This window comes from Mytilus edulis, chromosome 6, assembly GCF_963676685.1.
Source record: "Mytilus edulis chromosome 6, xbMytEdul2.2, whole genome shotgun sequence".
In the NCBI taxonomy this organism is placed as follows: domain Eukaryota; kingdom Metazoa; phylum Mollusca; class Bivalvia; order Mytilida; family Mytilidae; genus Mytilus; species Mytilus edulis.
The window spans coordinates 19,786,079-19,807,352 of record NC_092349.1 but is presented as its reverse complement, the minus strand read 5'-3'; the positions used below and the strand labels follow the sequence as shown (position 1 = coordinate 19,807,352).

Sequence of the window (21,274 nt, the reverse complement as noted above, 5' to 3'; positions counted from 1 at the left end):
GACTTGCTCGGGAAAGTTTTTGGATAAGAAAGCTCAGGACAGTTTCCCCAGAGGGCATTAATGAAAAAACATAGAAAGGTTACTCATTTTCCCTACCATCACTTATTTTACTGCCATCACTTGTGTTCAGTAACTCCGGCTTCCGTACTGGACTCTTACACTTTTCAGGATTTTTTTAAATTATACTAGTTTTAATTACAGTTGGCAGGGATGTATAAATACGCAGCCACGTTCAATTACTTACCCTTAGTAAAAATGTATTACTCTATTTTCTTATCATCAAATTACTATATATTTGGGATGTTTGAATACGCAGTCTCTGTTGCAATTGCCCTACCGTTGTCATATTTTAGATATTATACCAGCTTATGTCGGTCAGGACTGTTTATTGGGAGTGTATTTCCACGCAGTTTTTTCAACATTTCAACTGTCACCATCTATGGAAATTTAGAGTTGTGCCAGTACACATCGCAAATAACTATTTTTATTTTGGCATATCTTTGTAGTCTTTGCGCCGTGTTTGGAAATTTTAAAATTGTACCAGCGTCGCTTTTATTGTATAAATTTCAAGATTTTGATAGTATCTTAATTTGAATATATTGACATGATTCATTTAACATCGTGCTATTACCTAGGAAGGATATCTGTTATCCGAAATATCTAACATAATGTTCGTTTTATTGTGGGTTTTTTTGTGATGTTGTACCCTTTTAGACTTGTTATATATTATATTTTGTAGTGTACTGAATCATAGTTATATGATCCATCGCCCCGTAAGATTTATCGTTGACTATTTATTCAGTCATTTTATATATATATATATAAACGACTCATAATACTAGCGATATTTCCCATATTATATATCATGACATTTTTGTTCTCTTGAAAGCGTAAATATCTTATAAGAATCACCTTTTTCTACGAAGTAAAACACAAACAGTAATATTATTTCATGAGATGTCATTTTTTTCTTAAATGTTGCAGTTACATTGTAATAAGATTATATACTTTTGATTAACTTATTGATATGTTATTGTATTGTAAATATATGGACGATAAAATCAGTTAAAAAGTCAAATCACAAAATACTGAACTCCGAAAAAATTTCAAAACGGAAAGTTCCTAATCAAATGGCAAAATTAATTGATAGAACACATCAAACGAATGAACAAAACTGTCATATGCTTGACTTGGTTCAGGTATTCTCAAGTGAAAAAAATGGTGGATTAAACCCGGTTTGAAAGCGCTAAACATCTCATTTGTACGACAGTCGAATCAAATTTCATCATATTGACTAAGATACGAGAAGAAAATATCTCACATAGGAGTACAACAACACAAACCCCACCAAAAACTTGGATGGCTTTCAGATGCTCCGGAAAGGGTAAGTGGATCATGTCCACGTTGTGTTGCTCATGCTATTACAAAGCCGGTAAATAGTTTAAATTGTTACGTCACATTCGTGAAAAGGAGATTATCAGTAAGAAAATGTGTATAATATATCTTCAATACATTTGTCAACAACAAAGGAGGCGAAAAATAGAAATATTATTAATTTTGTATGTCCGAAACGCTTAATGGATTTCCCTTTAACCCTATCAGCTATATGACAAAAATGCAGAAGATACTTAAATATTGAAGACTCTTAAGACAAGTAACTGGCATTAAATAGGCAAAATAAAACGAAAGATGACGAAAACCAGACAAGCCAAGACACAACATAGAAAACTCAGCAACACGAAATCACCCAAAACTGGGTGAAATTTTAAATGTCTTTTGTGGAGGACTAAGCACATCCTGATTCACACGTGGCATCAGTTATGTTGCTCATGATACGTCAATTGATGTATCTGTCAGTGTTGTAAAAATCGAGAATTAAAGGAAGGAATTTGAAAATATATTTAGCTCACCATCAGTAAAGACCTCATCTTGACAAACCACATCAACAAGAAAATCTTCAAAACACTTTGCTTTTGCCATATAAACATGGGTAATGTATTCCAACAACAAAAGCTAACTTCATCTTAGTAAGATCAACTCTTGAATATGCTTCCTCGGTATGGGACTCTCACAAATCATACACGACATAGATAAGGTACAAAGACGAGCAGTTCGCTTTGATTATAGTGGCTATAAGAACCAAGCCAGAAATGACAAAAATACGCGAAACAGAAGACTGAATTATTGCTGCAACTATCTGTATTAAACAGTTCATATATCACTGATTACTTGCACAACATTTCTGTACAATTTATAATGTGTACAACATTACAACCTGAACACAAAATATATATAGCTACAGCAGCATGATTTTAAAACAATTTACAATTATGCGATATTCTAAAACATATTTTATCTTTCGGTCTAGATATATATGTTTATTTTGTTTTATAGTTGATTCAATATTCGAGTGTACTGCAGAGATTGGTCGTTACTGTATGTTTTCTCAATCCACTGATGATGATTTTAACTGGGGGAAAAAAACAGTGAGTAAACATATCAGTATTGTTTATAAATTTTGTTCATTTATTCGAATTAAAGCCTGTGACGTTTTAAATACAATCGAACATTATATTAATAATTTTTTGAATAAAGATAGGCAATACGTTTATCGTTCGATAGCTAAACATTGTAAACATAGTAGCTCTTACAAGAGAATTTTCCAACAACCAACTACTGACACCCTAGGTAGAAATAGACATACACATAAAGAACAGATAACAGCACATTGTTTATAGATTAATGCTTTTCAGCTTTGTACTTGTTTGGCTTTATAACTATTTTGATATGAGCGTCCCTGATGAGTAATGCTCTTCAACTTTGCACTTGTTTGGCTGTATAACTATTTTGATATGAGCGTTCCTGATGAGTAATGCTCTTCAACTTTGTACTTGTTTGGCTTTATAACTATTCTGATATGAGCGTCCCTGATGAGTAATGCTCTTCACCTTTGTACTTGTTTGGCTTTATAACTATTTTTATATGAGCGTCCCTGATGAGTAATGCTCTTCAACTTTGTACTTGTTTAGATTTATAACTATTCTGATCTGAGCGTCCCTGATGAGTAATGCTCTTCAACTTTGTACTTGTTTGGCTTTATAACTATTTTGATATGAGCGTCCCTCATGAGAAGTGCTCTTCAACTTTGTACTTGTTTGGCTTTATAACTATTTTGATATGAGCGTCCCTAATGAGTTATGCTCTTCAACTTTGTACTTGTTTGGCTTTATAACTATTTTGATATGAGCGTCCCTGATGAGTAATGCTCTTCAACTTTGTACTTGTTTGGCTTTATAACTATTTGATATGAGCGTTCCTGCTGAGTAATGCTCTTCCGCTTTGTACTTGTTTGGCTTTATAACTATTTTGATCTAAGCGTCCCTGATGAGTAATGCTCTTCAACTTTGTACTTGTTTGGCTTTATAACTATTTTGATATGAGCGTCCCTAATGAGTAATGCTCTTCAACTTTGTACTTGTTTGGCTTTATAAATATTCTGATCTGAGCGTCCCTGATGAGTAATGCTCTTCAACTTTGTACTTGTTTGGCTTTATAACTATTCTGATATGAGCGTCCCTGATGAGTAACGCTCTTCAATTTTGTACTTGTTTTGATTGATCACTATTCTGATCTGAGCGTCCCTGACGAGTAATGCTCTTCAACTTTGTACTTGTTTGGCTTTATAACTATTTTGATATGAGCGTCCCTGATGAGTAATGCTCTTCAAATTTGTACTTGTTTGGCTTTATAAATATTTTGATATGAGCGTCCCTGATGAGTTATGCTCTTCAACTTTGTACTTGTTTGGCTTTATAACTATTTTGATATGAGCGTTCCTGATGAGTAATGCCCTTCGACTTTGTACTTGTTTGGCTTTATAACTATTTTGATCTAAGCGTCCCTGATGAGTATTGCTCTTCAACTTTGTACTTGTTTGGCTTTATAACTATTTTGATATGAACGTCCGTAATGAGTAATGCTCTTCAACTTTGTACTTGTTTGGCTGTATAAATATTCTGATCTGAGCATCCCTGATGAGTAATGCTCTTCAACTTTGTACTTGTTTGGCTTTATAACTATTTTGATATGAGCGTTCCTGATGAGTAATGCTCTTCAAAATTGTACTTGTTTGGCTTTATAACTATTTTGATCTAAGCGTCCCTGATGAGTATTGCTCTTCAACTTTGTACTTGTTTGGCTTTATAACTATTTTGATATGAGCGTCCGTAATGAGTAATGCTCTTCAACTTTGTACTTGTTTGGCTGTATAAATATTCTGATCTGAGCATCCCTGATGAGTAATGCTCTTCAACTTTGTACTTGTTTAGCTTTATAACTATTTTGATATGAGCGTTCCTGATGAGTAATGCTCTTCAACTTTGTACTTGTTTGGCTTTATAACTATTCTGATCTGAGCGTCCCTGATGAGTAATGCTCTTCAACTTTGTACTTGTTTGGCTGTATAACTATTTTGATATGAGCGTTCCTGATGAGTAATGCTCTTCAACTTTGTACTTGTCTGGCTTTATAACTATTCTTATATAAGCGTCCCTGATGAGTAATGCTCTTCAACTTTGTACTTGTTTGGCTTTATAAATATTTTGATATGAGCGTCCCTGATGAGTAATGCTCGTCAACTTTGTACTTGTTTGGCTTTATAACTATTTTGATATGAGCGTCCCTGATGAGTAATGCTCTTCAACTTTGTACTTGTTTGGCTTAATAACTATTCTGATATGAGCGTCCCTGATGAGTAATGCTCTTCAACTTTGTACTTGTTTGGCTTTATAACTATTTTGATATGAGCGTCCCTGATGAGTAATGCTCTTCAACTTTGTACTTGTTTAGATTTATAACTATTCGGATCTGAGCGTCCCTGATGAGTAATGCTCTTCAACTTTGTACTTGTTTGGCTTTATAACTATTTTGATATGAGCATCCCTCATAAGAAATGCTCTTCAATTTTGTACTTGTTTGGCTTTATAACTATTTTGATATGAGCGTCCCTGATGAGTTATGCTCTTCAACTTTGTACTTGTTTGGCTTTATAACTATTTTGATATGAGCGTCCCTGATGAGTAATGCTCTTCAACTTTGTACTTGTTTGGCTTTATAACTATTTGATATGAGCGTTCCTGATGAGTACTGCTCTTCCGCTTTGTACTTGTTTGGCTTTATAACTATTTTGATCTAAGCGTCCCTGATGAGTAATGCTCTTCAACTTTGTACTTGTTTGGCTTTATAACTATTTTGATATGAGCGTCCCTGATGAGTAGTGCTCTTCAAATTTGTACTTGTTTGGCTTTATAAATATTCTGATCTGAGCGTCCCTGATGAGTAATGCTCTTCAACTTTGTACTTGTTTGGCTTTATAACTATTCTTATATGAGCGTCCCTGATGAGTAATGCTCTTCAACTTTGTACTTGTTTTGATTTATAACTATTCTGATCTGAGCGTCCCTGACGAGTAATGCTCTTCAACTTTGTACTTGTTTGGCTTTAGAACTATTTTGATATGAGCGTCCCTGATGAGTAATGCTCTTCAACTTTGTACTTGTTTGGCTTTATAACTATTTTGATATGAGCGTCCCTGATGAGTTATGCTCTTCAACTTTGTACTTGTTTGGCTTTATAACTATTTTGATATGAGCGTCCCTGATGAGTAATGCTCTTCAACTTTGTACTTGTTTGGCTTTATAACTATTTGATATGAGCGTCCCTGATGAGTAATGCTCTTCCGCTTTGTACTTGTTTGGCTTCATAACTATTTTGATCTAATCGTCCCTGATGAGTAATGCTCTTCAACTTTGTACTTGTTTGGCTTTATAACTATTTTGATATGAGCGTCCCTGATGAGTAATGCTCTTCAACTTTGTACTTGTTTGGCTTTATAACTATTTTGATATGAGCGTTCCTGATGAGTAATGCTCTTCAAAATTGTACTTGTTTGGCTTTATAACTATTTTGATCTAAGCGTCCCTGATGAGTATTGCTCTTCAACTTTGTACTTGTTTGGCTTTATAACTTTTTTGATATGAGCGTCCGTAATGAGTAATGCTCTTCAACTTTGTACTTGTTTGGCTGTATAACTATTTTGATATGAGCATCCCTCATAAGAAATGCTCTTCAATTTTGTACTTGTTTGGCTTTATAACTATTTTGATATGAGCGTCCCTGATGAGTTATGCTCTTCAACTTTGTACTTGTTTGGCTTTATAACTATTTTGATATGAGCGTCCCTGATGAGTAATGCTCTTCAACTTTGTACTTGTTTGGCTTTATAACTATTTGATATGAGCGTTCCTGATGAGTAATGCTCTTCAACTTTGTACTTGTTTTGATTTATAACTATTCTGATCTGAGCGTCCCTGACGAGTAATGCTCTTCAACTTTGTACTTGTTTGGCTTTATAACTATTTTGATATGAGCGTTCCTGATGAGTAATGATCTTCAACTTTGTACTTGTTTGGCTTTATAACTATTTTGATATGAGCGTCCCTGATGAGTTATGCTCTTCAACTTTGTACTTGTTTGGCTTTATAACTATTTTGATATGAGCGTTCCTGATGAGTAATGCACTTCAACTTTGTACTTGTTTGGCTTTATAACTATTTGATATGAGCGTTCCTGATGAGTAATGCTCTTCGACTTTGTACTTGTTTGGCTTTATAACTATTTTGATCTAAGCGTCCCTGATGAGTAATGCTCTTCAACTTTGTACTTGTTTGGCTTTATAACTATTTTGATATGAGCGTCCGTAATGAGTAATGCTCTTCAACTTTGTACTTGTTTGGCTGTATAAATATTCTGATCTGAGCACTCCTGATGAGTAATGCTCTTCCACTTTTTACTTGTTTGGCTTTATAACTATTTTGATATGAGCGTCCCTGATGAGTAATGCTCTTCAAAATTGTACTTGTTTGGCTTTATAACTATTTTGATATGAGCGTTCCTGATGAGTAATGCTCTTCAACTTTGTACTTGTTTGGCTTTATAACTATTCTGATCTGAGCGTCCCTGATGAGTAATGCTCTTCAACTTTGTACTTGTTTGGCTGTATAACTATTTTGATATGAGCGTTCCTGATGAGTAATGCTCTTCAACTTTGTACTTGTCTGGCTTTATAACTATTCTTATATAAGCGTCCCTGATGAGTAATGCTCTTTAACTTTGTACTTGTTTGGCTTGATAACTATTTTGATATGAGCGTTCCTGATGAGTAATGCTCTTCAACTTTGTACTTGTTTGGCTTTATAACTATTTTGATATGATTGTCCCTGATGAGTAATGCTTTTAACTTTGAAACTTGTTTGGCTTGATAACTATTTTGATATGAGCGTCCCTGATGAGTAATGCTTTTAACTCTGTACTTGTTTGGCTTTATAACTATTTTGATATGAGCGTTCCTGATGAGTAATGCTCTTCAACTTTGTACTTGTTTGGCTTTATAACTATTTTGATATAAGCGTCCCTATTGAGTAATGTTCTTCAGCTTTGTACTTGTGTTGCTTTATAACTATTTTAATATGAGCGTTCCTAATGAGTAATGCTCTTCAACTTTGTACTTGTTTGGCTTTATAACTATTTTGATATGAGCGTCCCTGATGAGTCTCATGTAGACGAAACGCGCGTCTTGTGTATAACATTATAATACTGGTACCTAACTAATTAGAGACCCAGACTGTATACAGTAAAAAAACTGTTGAGCGATTAAAACCAGACCCATCTTCCTTATTGAGACCAGTAATACATTGAAAATCAATATATAAGACTTGCACATATCAGTTAAAAAAGGATGACCACTAACTTGATCAGGTTGTGTACCATATTTTTGCATCCATATAATTAAAACCTGAACATGAACACTATTTAGATGTTTACTAGGACGTATGTGGTTGGATTATTTAAATTATCTTTGAATTACTTTCATTTTTTTATTAAAATGCAGCAAACCAGTTTTAAAGCGGTATTAGCTGCCCTAAACACGTTCAACAAATTTGATTCACCTTCAACTTTAAACTTTTAACATTCTTCATAAGTTTACAAGAGTTTCAGAGTAAACGATGAACCAGGCAAGGAAGATATCAACAATTACTGCGAATTTTTGGATGGTAGCTATCTTACAATCGACATGAACTCCGAAAAAGCGTCGAACATGTTTCTCCGATATGAGATATAGATCCCGATGAAAATAGACGTGCATGGAATCAATGTTCTGCCTATGCTATTATTCCTATATTTTGGCAAATTTTATATCATTGAAGAGAATGTATAGCATCGTGTAACCTGTATAATGACGAGTTTTTGCACATCTTTATCTTATTGCTGCCTATGTTTTCTTTTTTATGAAACATTACACACACTTAAACCATTGTGGTGACGTCAGCCTATTCATTTACCGTGGATTCTTTTTCTAGAATCAACGCTTCCTTAATCTGTCGCTGAAATGGACTCACCATTTTATATTCTTTTGTTTCCTTTGTGTGCCTAATTACATTAAGATTGAATTGGCCAACTTACTGATTTCTGTTCAGTAATGGAATTATTTTAAAACCTTACTTTTAATTTTGGTAATTTCTATATGCCTGCACTGGGAGTCGAACCCGTCCATGAATTCTCTTAAGTGTCACTAACATATCGACAACCTCTCGGCTACCAATTGGTTACGATTCAATTGTCTACTTTATATATATAAATGAATATTTGATATACATCGGTACAACGGACACACATGTAGTGTACCTTTATATATACAATAATAGGCAATTGTATAGTATGAGTTGGTAGCCGCGAGGTTTCATGGTTATGCTCAATGAGTTAGAATGAGTTAGAACTTGTCGGCTTTGGTTCGAATCCTGGTGTTTTTTTGTTGTTGTCCCTATTCTCTAGTTTTCCTGTTTTGTTTCTTGTTTTTTAAGTTATTGTGGATATTTTGTTTAATAAAAGCGAGTTTGGTCGTTTATTATCGTATCATTGTTAGCTATTCAACATGTTTCAAACGAAAATGTTTACATTACAAGTCTCCATTTTTGTTTTATAAATCAATAGAGTATGATTTTATCAGTTTATTCGCAAATTCTTATGCTACAATCGTGATGCGTCTAGAATAAGACATCTTGTTAGAATTACGGATACATGCTTTATATAATGAGTTTATTTATATGATATATATATGTTTTTTGTCAAGTTGTTGTCCCCGGGTTTGACACATTCCCCATTGTCATTCTCAATTTTATTAGAAATAAGATCAAATATGTCTCATTTTGTCAAAACATATTATGTTCAGATGCCTGATAAATGAAAATCTTTGTGGGTAGACGTGTTGTGTAAAACATGTATGTGTATTGTTTTAACCATTTAAAATTGTAATATATAATTTATTGTAATGCATCGTTTGTCACGATCACATGGTTATTTAAACTCACTTACAATACCTTCTAATTGAGAATAGGCTTTAATTTTGAAAAGACATTATCACAATTGTTTAAGTTATAGATACAATGGATAAGCGTTGATTCATGAAAAACAAACCATTCGCCCTGCGGGTTCATGGTTTCTTTTTCAAGAATCAAAGCTTATCCATTGTATCTATATCACTAAATATTATGATTCCTTGAACAATTGATTTCCAACTGAGGTCATATCAAAGGTCGATTCAGACGTAGCTAGTACTAGTCAGTTGATGCCTAATAAATGTCTTGCTAGTACTTTTATATATTGATACTTTGATGGAGAGTTGTCTCGTTGGCACTCATACCACATCTTCCTATAGGTATTTAGCAAATATCTATGGTGTGTTATACAGTCAAAATCGTAGCTATTGTCCATTTTGTGGTCGGATGCATGGTTCATTGACAATTTTCTATTCGATCACTCTGTAAATATTATATTTGTTTTTGAAAATAATCTTTGTTGCTATGTATGTACAATTAAAGAACCCCGTACGCAAGTTTTACTAATGGGTATCTGCCTTTATAAAACAGACATTTCGAGTAATTTAGTTTAGTTCGAGTTCACTACGCTGAAAATAATTTTATTTCTTTCCCTAGTCTAAAAACATTCCACTTATCTTCAGGGTCCAGTTAGTACTGGTTATCCTGGTGGCGCAAAAGAAGGATTTGTATATTTATATATAGTGGAGCAATGGACCCAGCTAGATGCTCAGGATGCAGTTATGTCAACTAATATATCTTTTCCAAGTGAGAGCTCTAAATACTTTTATTTTTTTTTATTTTGCTCGATTGTTAGTCGACAGGTAACATTCTAGTAAAAACATAAGTCTAGGTAAACGAAGAAAATTTAAATAGATGATATTGACTAATTGAAACATAATATAATAAATTTCATTAATTTCATGAAAGCCAATGTATTACGTATGTTATTTTAACTGATCGAGCGGTGCTTATGTTTTAATTTGCATAGGGACAGTCTATTTGATGATGTGTGCAATAAGGTTGATAGCCGTTTTAATTATTATTGATTTATAATCGCCTATCAGCGTCACCAAATGGATTAACAAAAGAACTGAGTGTATATTCTGTAATAAAAAGTTTTATAACAAATCATGTATTATCAAAAATCAGAGCAGATATTTTCTGGTGATCTTTTTATAGACGGTGTTAAATAAAGATTAAGTCGGTTTTTTTTCTTTTCGATAGACAGATAGAGCACCTTTAAATTGTGGTGAAATTATCCTCATTTCACATATTTAAACTTGCGTAGAGAGTAAGATTGAATAGACTTCGGAGATTCGGGTAATTCTCGTTGCAATTCAAAAACTGACAAGGAATTTAAATATTGTATTTTGTAATGGTGGTTATGTAATCAAAAGAGAATAAATATTGTTACTTGTATCCTAAATGCTCTTCAACTTTCTACTTATTTGGCGTTGATAATCTTTATATATTTCTTTGAATATAGTTTCAATGATGAGGCTTTTAAAGACGAATCGCGCGTTTGACGTATAAAATTTCAATCTTGTTATCTATGTCTATTTATTAAAATAAGTATTGATGACTTTTTATACGATTGCCATTGTTTGCCTAATAAGATGTAATTTAACAAATACATGTGTGTTTATATATTAATAATTATAATTATCTTAGGAATTAAGGGACGACATCAAAAGATCAATGTAAGATAAAAAACTTAATTCAAATAGTTTGGGGGTGGGGGGATTGAACTGCTGCAAGATTTGGTTATCCGACATTGATTTTTACATATATCCATATGGGTCAATCAATTTTTCCCAAATTAAGTTAATAGGGGGGTAGGGGGGTCAGTGAAAAAAACTATTTGAATTAAGTTTTTTATCCTTCATTGAACTTTTGATGTCGTCCCTAATCAGATTGGGTAGAATTTACTTTTTATTGATTTGCATCTCAATGAACTTTTTGACTTTTTTGCTTGATAGGGGTCGCGCGATGTTTGTCGTTCTGGTATCATATGTACAGTTATCCAGGATATAGGATGGGGACACTACAGATTACAATGACTGACAGTACTGGTATTGTAACGTCATTGTTTAGCCGATCGCGTAGTCAGAGCAAAGAATGGTTACAAGAAAAAATAGACATACCAGCTGTTGACAATTTGAAGGTACGTAAAATGTTACTTCCCTTTAAATTATAAAGATGTGTTACTCATAAGGCTTTTAAATAGTATAAAAAAGATATGTGGTATATAACTGCCTATGAGATAACTATTCAGCAAACATCAACGGACAAGGAAAGTAGAACATTACCAAATGTCGCTGTACGGCCTCTTATAATGAACAAATTAAAGTTACACTGGATGATATGATATAGACAACCCTGGGATGATAATTTAAAACGATTAAAAGAGAGAAAATGAGGTCGAGATTAAACAAAGGCCATAGACCTTGGATATTCGCATCAAGACGTACGTTTGCAATGGTAAACAGCATAACAAATTTTGAAACTCTATAGATATTTTCTAAAACCAACACAAATCTGAACTGGATGGTTATCAGAGATTCGTGTAGGAATGATTAAACCTTACAAGGCTGTTACACTAAATAATGAATATTTAATGAACACGTTATGTATTTTCGTCATATTAATCGAAATATTTTGTGTTTTTTATTTTGTCTTTTTTAATGCCCCATGTTGTCTGGTCTGTGCGTCCGTTCGTTCCTGTTCCACTTCAGGTGATAGTTTTTGGTCGAGGTAGTTTTTGATGAAGTTGAAGTCTAATCAACCTGAAACGTAGTACACATGGTCACTATGATATGATTGCCACTGCTGGTGGAGATTTATTTCCCCGAGGGTATCAACAGCCCAGTAGTCAGCACTGTTTGTGCTGACATGAATTATCATTGATATGGTTACATTTATAAATTAACTGTTGACAAAATATTGAATTTTTGAAATACTAAGGCTTTTCTACCTCAGGCATAGATTACTTTAGCTGAATTTGGCAAAACGTTTGGCGTATATACAAAATTTAGTCCTAGTATCTATGATAAGTTTATTTCCTCATTTGAATTCCAAATTAGAGTTTTCCCCCAATTTCACGGTCTACTAAACATACAAAATGATAGTGCGGATATGGCATTCGTGTACTAAAAACACATCCTTGGTTTTTTTTATTTGGTTTTTTTCTGGGGGGAGGGGGGGGGGGGGTAATTTCAATTATGAAAGAGTGTGTGCTTAATTTCGTTAAGTTTAGTTTAACAATTTTTATGCATTTGCAGAGCATTTGCATCGATCTGGTGGACGTATAGTTTTTACTGCATACGTGGCAGCAATAATACATGTTCTTGCATCATCAGAATCCGATTAGCATAACAAGATTTATACTTATAAGTTAAAGGAACACGGTCATTAATTAACCCCTGCAACCTTAGTTATCTCCATTAAAAGACTAGTGTATCCACTTTCGAAAGAGTTAATTATTTAAAAAGAATCAATAAGACTTTAGACAGAAAAAATTATCCGTATGAACATATCCTATGTCCTCCAAATTTCTATTGAATCCAAAAAGCTGTGTGTTTCCCAATTTTATAAATGAGTTCTGATCGTATCAATCTCATTTAGCGATCACAATATGCAAATGCTGTTTGAAATTTTAATGTTGCATATTGCTTGCTGAGTGAGCGATTCAAGCTCCTTGAATTCTTTTATTTCTGAATGCATTTAGAGGTTTTGCTATTCTTTCTTGTGCTTGAAGATTCGATAGTAAAAGCATTTGACAGAATTATTATTCCTTACAGATTACAATTAAAGGAACCACTGGGCCTATTTGGATGAAAGAAATGGCTCTAGATGGTATATTCTTGGTTCCTGGTACCTGTGGTTAGTACGACTGCGTTATAAGAAAAGTATCCAACTATATATCCTTTTTAAAGTTCATCTGGAGTATATAAATCAAGAGTAAAGTGGCATATATCAAACATATCTAGAGGGAATGCACAATAACCGAATCTATATTGTATCTCATATGTTATATCTGAGGTTTATTGTATTTAGAGGTAAATAAATAGTTGAGGATTGGAAATGACAAAACAAAGGCTGCCAAAATCGGTTATATGCATGGAACGTCATAATCATGTTAATTTACTCGTATGTGTTTGAATTAGATTAATGGTTTGAGAAAATATATGCTTCCATATTTGCTACGAAAAGCTGCAATATACAAATTGGATAATTATTGACTGTACCTTTAATTAGTTAGTAAGTTCCTTTCTAGGTGATCTAGTTCTATTGACTTTGTGGTCCTTTTACATTATATAAAAGGTCTTTGAAATTTTTAAAAACATTCTTTAAAATGTTTCAATCTACTAATTTGGAGCTTCTATCTGTTACCCACACTTTTGTGGGATGTCTCAACTGTATTGGCAACATTTTTATTACTTCCCTTGGACATTCAAATATCAAATATCAGTCTATCCCTTCTGTACAATTGAAGGCATTGTCTCAATGTAATGTGTCAACTCATCCAATCATCGGTGTCTGTCGAAAAAGTGGCATTGTATTGCATGCGATATACCTTCAGAATGCTAGGTCATGTTTAAAAGTGTGTTTTTTTTTTAAAGAAAAATCAATTTTACCTACATTTTTTATTCTTTTAGCTCGTCTGATCGAATGGCCAGCGTGAGCTTTCGTCATCACCTTTCCTTAATTGTCGTTGGTTTTTAAAAAGATCATCTCCTCTACAACTACAAGACCAAATTTAACCAAACTTTGCCACAACCATCATCGGGTATTTAGATTTGAAAACAAATGTGTCTGATGACCACACTTGCAAACAAGCATGGCAAACATGGCTAAAAATAGGGATAAAATGCCGCTTTCGTCGTTTAAAACGTGAAAACCGCTACAGAAAGAGAAAACCTGTTCAAAATGAAGAGATCTACAATACTGTCAGACGACTACTTGTAGAAATAAACAAGAATGATTCCGATTTTGTTTTGATTTTTTTTTTCTATCTCAAATATTATAACAGAAAGGCAATAAATTTGAACATAAAAAAGAGCATGACAAGATCCACAAATAATTCAAAGAGCAATTTTCATTTTGAAAGCTATAAAAAATAGATATATATTTTAAATAGAAGAAAAGACCAGCAGGACAAAATCTTTCAATAAATAGATACAACGAAACTTTCAAAAGGAATTCCTTTTGCTTATTTGGGCTTTTCTTTTAATTTTTCAATCCGATTTTATTATGATAAAAAATAATCTCACTTTATTGTTATGAATTTTACAGCAAGTCCAACTACAACAACCACAACAACTATTTCGACCACAACAACTTCTCCGACCACAACAACTACTCCGACCGCAACAACTACTTCGACAACAACAACAACTGAGAAAACCACAACAGCTACTCCGACCACAACAACTACTCTGACTTCAACAGCCACTCCGACCACACCAACAACTCTGACTACAACAACCAATCCGACCACAACAACTATTCCAACGTCAACGACTACTCCGACCATAACAACTACTCAATCCACAACAACTACACAGACCACAACGTCTTCTCCTACTACTACAACCAATCCGACCACAACGTCACCGACCACAACATCTATTCCAACGTCAACGACTACTCCGACCACAACAGCCACTTCATCCACAACAGCCACTCCATCCACAACAACTACGCAGACCACAACTACTCCGACAACAACAGCTACTCCGCCTACAACAACTACTTCGACCACAACAACTACTCCCACCACACCAACTACTCCGACCACAACAACTGCACCGACCACAACAACTACTCCAACCACAACTAAGATGACCACAATAACTACTCCGACCACAACAACTACTCCGACCACAACAACCACCCCGACCACAACAACTACTTCGAGCACAACAACTACTCCGACTACAACAATTACTCCGACCACAACAAGTACTCCAACCACAACAACCACTCCGACCACAACAACTACTCCGACCACAACAACTACTCGGATCACAACTACTCCGACTACAACAACTACTCCGACTACAACAACTTATCCTACCACAACAACCACTCCGACCACAACAACTACTCGGATCACAACTACTCCTCCAACTACAACAACTACTCGGATCACAACTACTCCTCCAACTACAACAACTACTCGAACCACAACGACAACTGTTTCTACATGTGACAAAGGTATAAAGAAGTGGAATCTAGGGGAAATTTAGATGTAGTGTAATATTATTTTTTTTAACATCTTATGTTATTTGTATCTTCTCCGTCTGAATCGTTTCATGAGACATTCGATATTATTGTTCACATATAGTGTATACATCATATTTTTTATCCTTTTCGGAGTATTCGATATTCTTAATTAAAAGACGTGAATCGTTGTAAGAAGATTATGGTCAGTTTGAATTTTTTCATAAATGTAACAACGAGAAGTTCTCGTCAACTTTCATAGTAATTTAATCTGAACTCAATTTTTTACTTATTGAAATGAAAGAAATAATGAAGGCGCGGGTCAAGATATAATTTGTTGCATGAAAACAAAATATAGAAGTCATGTCTGCCTTTTTTTCTGTTCAGTTATTGAATGTGGATTTGAACAAGGACAAACATGTGCATTCGAAAATACTAATGGCGACGACTTCGACTGGACTTTAGATAAATCAGTAAGTTTTATTTAGGAGCAAATGAATATTCACATACCTTTATATCACATAGTTCTTCTGTTTTGTTTATTTAACGCATCAATGTAAATATAACTGAATTTGATTAGACTGTCATTAGCGCTATAGAACCAGGTTTAATCCACCATTTTCTACATTTGAAAATGCCTGTACCAAGTCAGGAATATGACAGTTCTTGTCTATTCGTTTTTGATGCGTTTTGTTATTTGATTTTGCCATTTGATTATGGATTTTTTGAACTGATTTTCCTCTAAGTTCAGTATTTTTGTGATTTTACTTTTGATTAGATTTGTGGTCGTCGTTGTGTCATTTATATGAAACAACTGCTAACTTTTAATAGACTTGGCCATTCTTCGAAAATATAAATGCACGGATTTTTTTATTGTAATACAATAACATTATCGGCTTATGATATTCTTGTCCATCATGATATAAAAAGTAATAATAATCCTACATAAAAAAAGTTTCAATTTATTTAGTTTGCTGATAAAAAAAACTTTAATCCCGCTTTCGGTTTTTTTTTTTTTTTTTCATTTTTCTTTTAAAAGAAATAACGTCCTTTCTCAGAATACGGTTAATACGAATAGTCGAGAATATATGGTGTTTATCATTTCGATGAGGTAACAATCCAACGAAACAATAAACAAATAGAATTATACATATGAACTACAATTTCTAAATGTGTCAATTTGAGTTGATATTAGAGTAATAATAGTTAATCCTGACCCATGATGATAATCTTGATTCTAATGTTAAAGAAAGAAATCGTTCAAATATTTTTCACCAAGTTCAAATTCATATTTAAAAAATTAGTAATCATTTTTTTCTTTTCTTATTCACATGCTCTCGGTCTCAATCTCATTGCCAGCTTTAGCTTAATATTCCATTATAAGACAACTTATTGTCTTGTACAGCTAATGGCATACATTGAAAACACAACTAAATTCTCAATATGAGACGTAATTTCGAAAAGTGCTAACAAGTTGGTATCGAAATCAGATAATACAGAAAGTATTGGCATTTAGCAATCACTGAAATACTTTTTTGTGGCGAACAAAGTATTGTGTTATAGCAATTACTGCAATATTTTATTGTCGATCAAAATATTGTGTTATAGTAATCAATGAAATGTTTTCTTGTAGAAGAAAGTATTGTGTTATAGCAATCACTGAATTTTTTTCTTGCCGAACAAAGTATTTTGTTATAGTAAGTGCTGAAATATTTTCTAATGACGAACAAAGTATTGTGTTATAGTAGTTACTGAAATATTTTCTAATGACGAACAAAGTATTTTGTTATAGAAATCACTGAATCTTTTTCTTGTCGAACAAAGTATTTTGTTATAGTAATTGCTGATTTTTTTTCTTGTCGAACAAAGTATTGTGTTATAGCAATCACTGAAATATTTTCTAATGACGAACAAAGTATTGTGTTATAGCAATCTCTGAAATATTTTCTAATGACGAACAAAGTATTGTGTTATAGCATTTACTGAAATGTTGTCTTGTGATGAACAACGTACGTACTAAAGGAATGACTGTAATATGTTTCTGTCTATGACGAAATAACATCAAAAGTGTGGTGCACACTAAATAACGAGCGTAGCGGGTTATTTATATGTGTGCACCACATTTTGTTTGTTATTTTGAATAGACAAAAAAAATATTACAGTCATTCCTTATAATTAAATTCAAAATTTCATTTTAACCGGCGTAAATCATGAAAAAACGTTGACGACGTCACGGTCACATGACAAAATTATGTCTATGAGCTGATACACATAACAACATCAGCCAATCAGAGGACGCGTTACATCCAAAATTACATTATTGTGGCACAAAGTATTGTGTTATAGCAATCAATGAAATGATTTCTTATGTCGAACAAAGTATCAGTCGCTGAAATGTATTCTTGTGTTGAACAAATAATCGTGTGAACGACACATTAAAGAGGCGTGTGAACGACACACCAAAGAGACGTGTGAACGACACACCAAAGAGGAGTGTGAACGACACACCAAATAGGGAACTGTAAAACATGACAACAATCAAACACAATTTTATTTTTCATATTATAAATGTCATTGCAATACAGGGATCAACATCTACCCCAAACACTGGTCCTTCGGCTGCACACAATGGTACCCAATATGCCTATATTGAGGTAAATGGTCAAGGACAGGACTTTGTGGCATTTTTGAGCTCAACGAATACTAACCTGTTCTGTAAGTATTAAATACATTTATTTATATATGTTATGATTTTACCTTAAATTGTTTAACAGGTCTTTCATTAGTATTTTTTTATTATTTCAGTAACCTGCACTATTGTAGTCTTGTAACTATCTTTCGTGTTGTTTTAAGTGCCGCGTGAAGACAGTAGAGTGCATCCTCGTGCTTTAGGTTTATGCTTTTATACTATGCAAGATAATGGTCTGTGTCGGGGATAGAGGGTTTTTACTGTGTTGAAGACCCATTGATTGTCTACGTTCGTTATTTGCTCTGTGGTCGGGTTGTTGTCACGTTGACTTATTCCCGACGGTCGTCGATCTAAAATCAACAGATTCTCTATCTCTTTATTTCCGATGCAGTTGGATTTTTTTGATTTTCCCCCTTTGACCCTAATGTTGCTTGTCAATTGTAGCAGCATGGTTGTCATCTGATATCTGTTCTTTGAGTTTAGACTTGTCATGTTGGGTCCCTTTATAGCTTGCTGTTCGGTGTGAACCAAGGCTCTGTGTTAAAGACCGTTCTTTGACCTATAATGGTTTACTTTTACAAATTTTAGCATTCACAATAGTTTCCCCCTTAGCAAACCTACCTATACGCATGTAATTCAGACGACAAAAAAAATTATATTAGTGCAAAAATCTTTATAAGTAAGTAAAAGCTATATCGTAAATGAAATTAGTGTCCATGGCGTATCCTTATAAAAATAATTTTGTCATATGAGTTGCTCACAAAGGTTCTATAATTTCCCTGTTCATTTGTATATACTTCATATTTCAATTGTTTTGATAATCAAGTACATATATATAAATATTACAGTTTGGTTCCAACAACCATAATTTACATATCTCACTTGTCGAATAATTATTGTGATTATTTCAGCGTCTTCGTATTGCCTCAGATTTTGTTATCACATGTATGGTCAACATATCGGGTATCTATCAGTGTACTCACAATCTCGCAGCGCGGGCTGGTGGTCCCATCCTTGGACTAGGTCTGGAAATCAAGGAAATCAATGGATGCAAGCTAGTGTGGATATAACTGGTAATACAGTGAAAGGCATTGTTGTAAGTATATAATCAGAACATCAGTTCTACCTTCACATTTTCCCACCAGAGTAAACTTTAAATACACATTCATTTGTCTGTTTGTAAAGTTTCACTGAGATTGCGTGAACTTATTATAATATGCACTGAGCTCAAACATAAAACTCGTCGATGGCATTATTTTAAAATCAGTTTGGGTTTGAAATTTATATCTAGGGCTTCTGACATAGAAATCCCTCCTGACCGAAGATTCGGGTTCTAAGTAGGGAATACATTTGCTGAACAGACGGACAAGCAGCTGCAAGTTTTTTCATGTGATAACTTTCTAACCGTTCACACATTGCTCTTAAATGCGCTGTTATATGTTGTTTCAAATACTACGATTGATGTCAAGTTCTATGTCGATGATTTCCACTTTTGTTTGTCAGAATTAGTATTATATGGTTTTTGATTGATAAGAACATGGCAATTTTCATGAAATGAATTCAGAGTTATCACACCAATGCTTTGTGGATTTGTTATGTTTTAGATGGCAAGAAAGTGCAGTTCATTAACGGGGTTGACGATTTTTACTTCAGTTGTTAAGGAGAGTTATGGCCCTTAAAAGTTTAATAGTGACACTAATGAATATAAACTGTTTATATACGTTCGTTGATGACACGTTTGCCCTTTATAATAGGGTTAATGTATGAAAGACGACATTTTGTGTACCACGATTTATCCTTGACGCATGCAACAAAATTAATTGTATGCATAGCGAGACATTAAGAGATAAAATAACAAAAATACAAAACTCCAAGGAAATATTAAAACGGAAACTCTCTTTTCAAAAGCTCAAACAGTAACTCACCAAACGAACTTAAAAGAGTACCTATTATATTCTTTACTTGGTACAATATGGTTACTCTCTTGATGTAGCCATGTATTGGAACAAAAATTACTAAACGATTTTATCGTATGATACATACAATGGGACTCTTCAATTTTAAATTTGTGTCAATTAAAACAAAGTCAAATTGTGAATTTGTCATAATTCTTTCATTTTCCAAATACAGTACGCAAATACATTTCAATCTTATCAGAATGCAAGATATCAATTGCATTTAACTACTAACTGAAAAATTCAAAACACGTGAATGACTTATTTGTGCGAAACAAAAAAAAAAGATAACATAAATTGTATTTCAACTTATTCAAAAGAACATAAAGTGTGATTGGCAATTTTTTTAAATACTTGTAAACCTGAACAAAATTCTCGCAACAGTATTTTCTATATTTTCTATATTTTTTTCAGATTGATATCGAGGCTTCGAAAGGAAAAGCTGGTAATAACGGTGATATTGCAATTGATGATATAACATTGTGTACCGGTTCTTGTAATTAGCGTGTAACACTTCTCCATATTGTGTGAACAGACGTTATCACTTTTTTTTTATCTGTTCTAGAAATGTACCTGATAGTCCAGTTTATATTGCCCGAAATTCTTCATTTAATTAACTTTATTGACATTTTTCTTCGTGCATCTATATTTTTGAGACGAATATCATATTAAGTGTATAACAAACTAATAAAAAAACAATTTGTATTCAACAAAATGTTTTCTTTGTGTAAAATAATCTTATTGTACCATACCACAATGTGCTCATCGACGTTAAAGATCCTTGAAGACGTTAACTTTCAAAATTTGGTATCTTATGTGGGTAATTTAGACGCGTAATTGTTATTTCCAGAAGTCCATTACTAGACAAGTGTGTAATCCGCTATACAGTAAAGCTATCACGTTTTCTCCCAACCTTTAACTGTGATTGAAACGAGATTTGAACGAGATTGCTATTAATAGCAACAACAATC

At 33.5% G+C, this 21,274-nt stretch overlaps 1 protein-coding gene across 2 annotated transcripts in view; it reads left to right on the top strand.

The window, feature by feature from the left end:
* LOC139527320 (mucin-2-like) overlaps window positions 1-21,018 on the top strand; it is a 43,878-nt gene extending 22,860 nt beyond the window's left edge. The window contains exons 2-10 of one of the 2 annotated variants that reach the window (XM_071322684.1): window positions 2,395-2,486; window positions 10,076-10,199; window positions 11,414-11,598; window positions 13,235-13,316; window positions 14,730-15,653; window positions 16,047-16,132; window positions 18,245-18,374; window positions 19,260-19,444; window positions 20,718-21,018. In XM_071322684.1, the coding sequence (XP_071178785.1) occupies window positions 2,439-2,486; window positions 10,076-10,199; window positions 11,414-11,598; window positions 13,235-13,316; window positions 14,730-15,653; window positions 16,047-16,132; window positions 18,245-18,374; window positions 19,260-19,444; window positions 20,718-20,807 (1,854 nt within the window). In that variant the 5' untranslated portion in view covers window positions 2,395-2,438 and the 3' untranslated portion in view covers window positions 20,808-21,018. Of the gene's footprint in view, window positions 1-2,394; window positions 2,487-10,075; window positions 10,200-11,413; window positions 11,599-13,234; window positions 13,317-14,729; window positions 15,654-16,046; window positions 16,133-18,244; window positions 18,375-19,259; window positions 19,445-20,717 lie in introns of those variants that run through there. The other variant, XM_071322685.1, reaches the window with a different exon arrangement.
* Window positions 21,019-21,274: the final 256 nt, after the last annotated feature.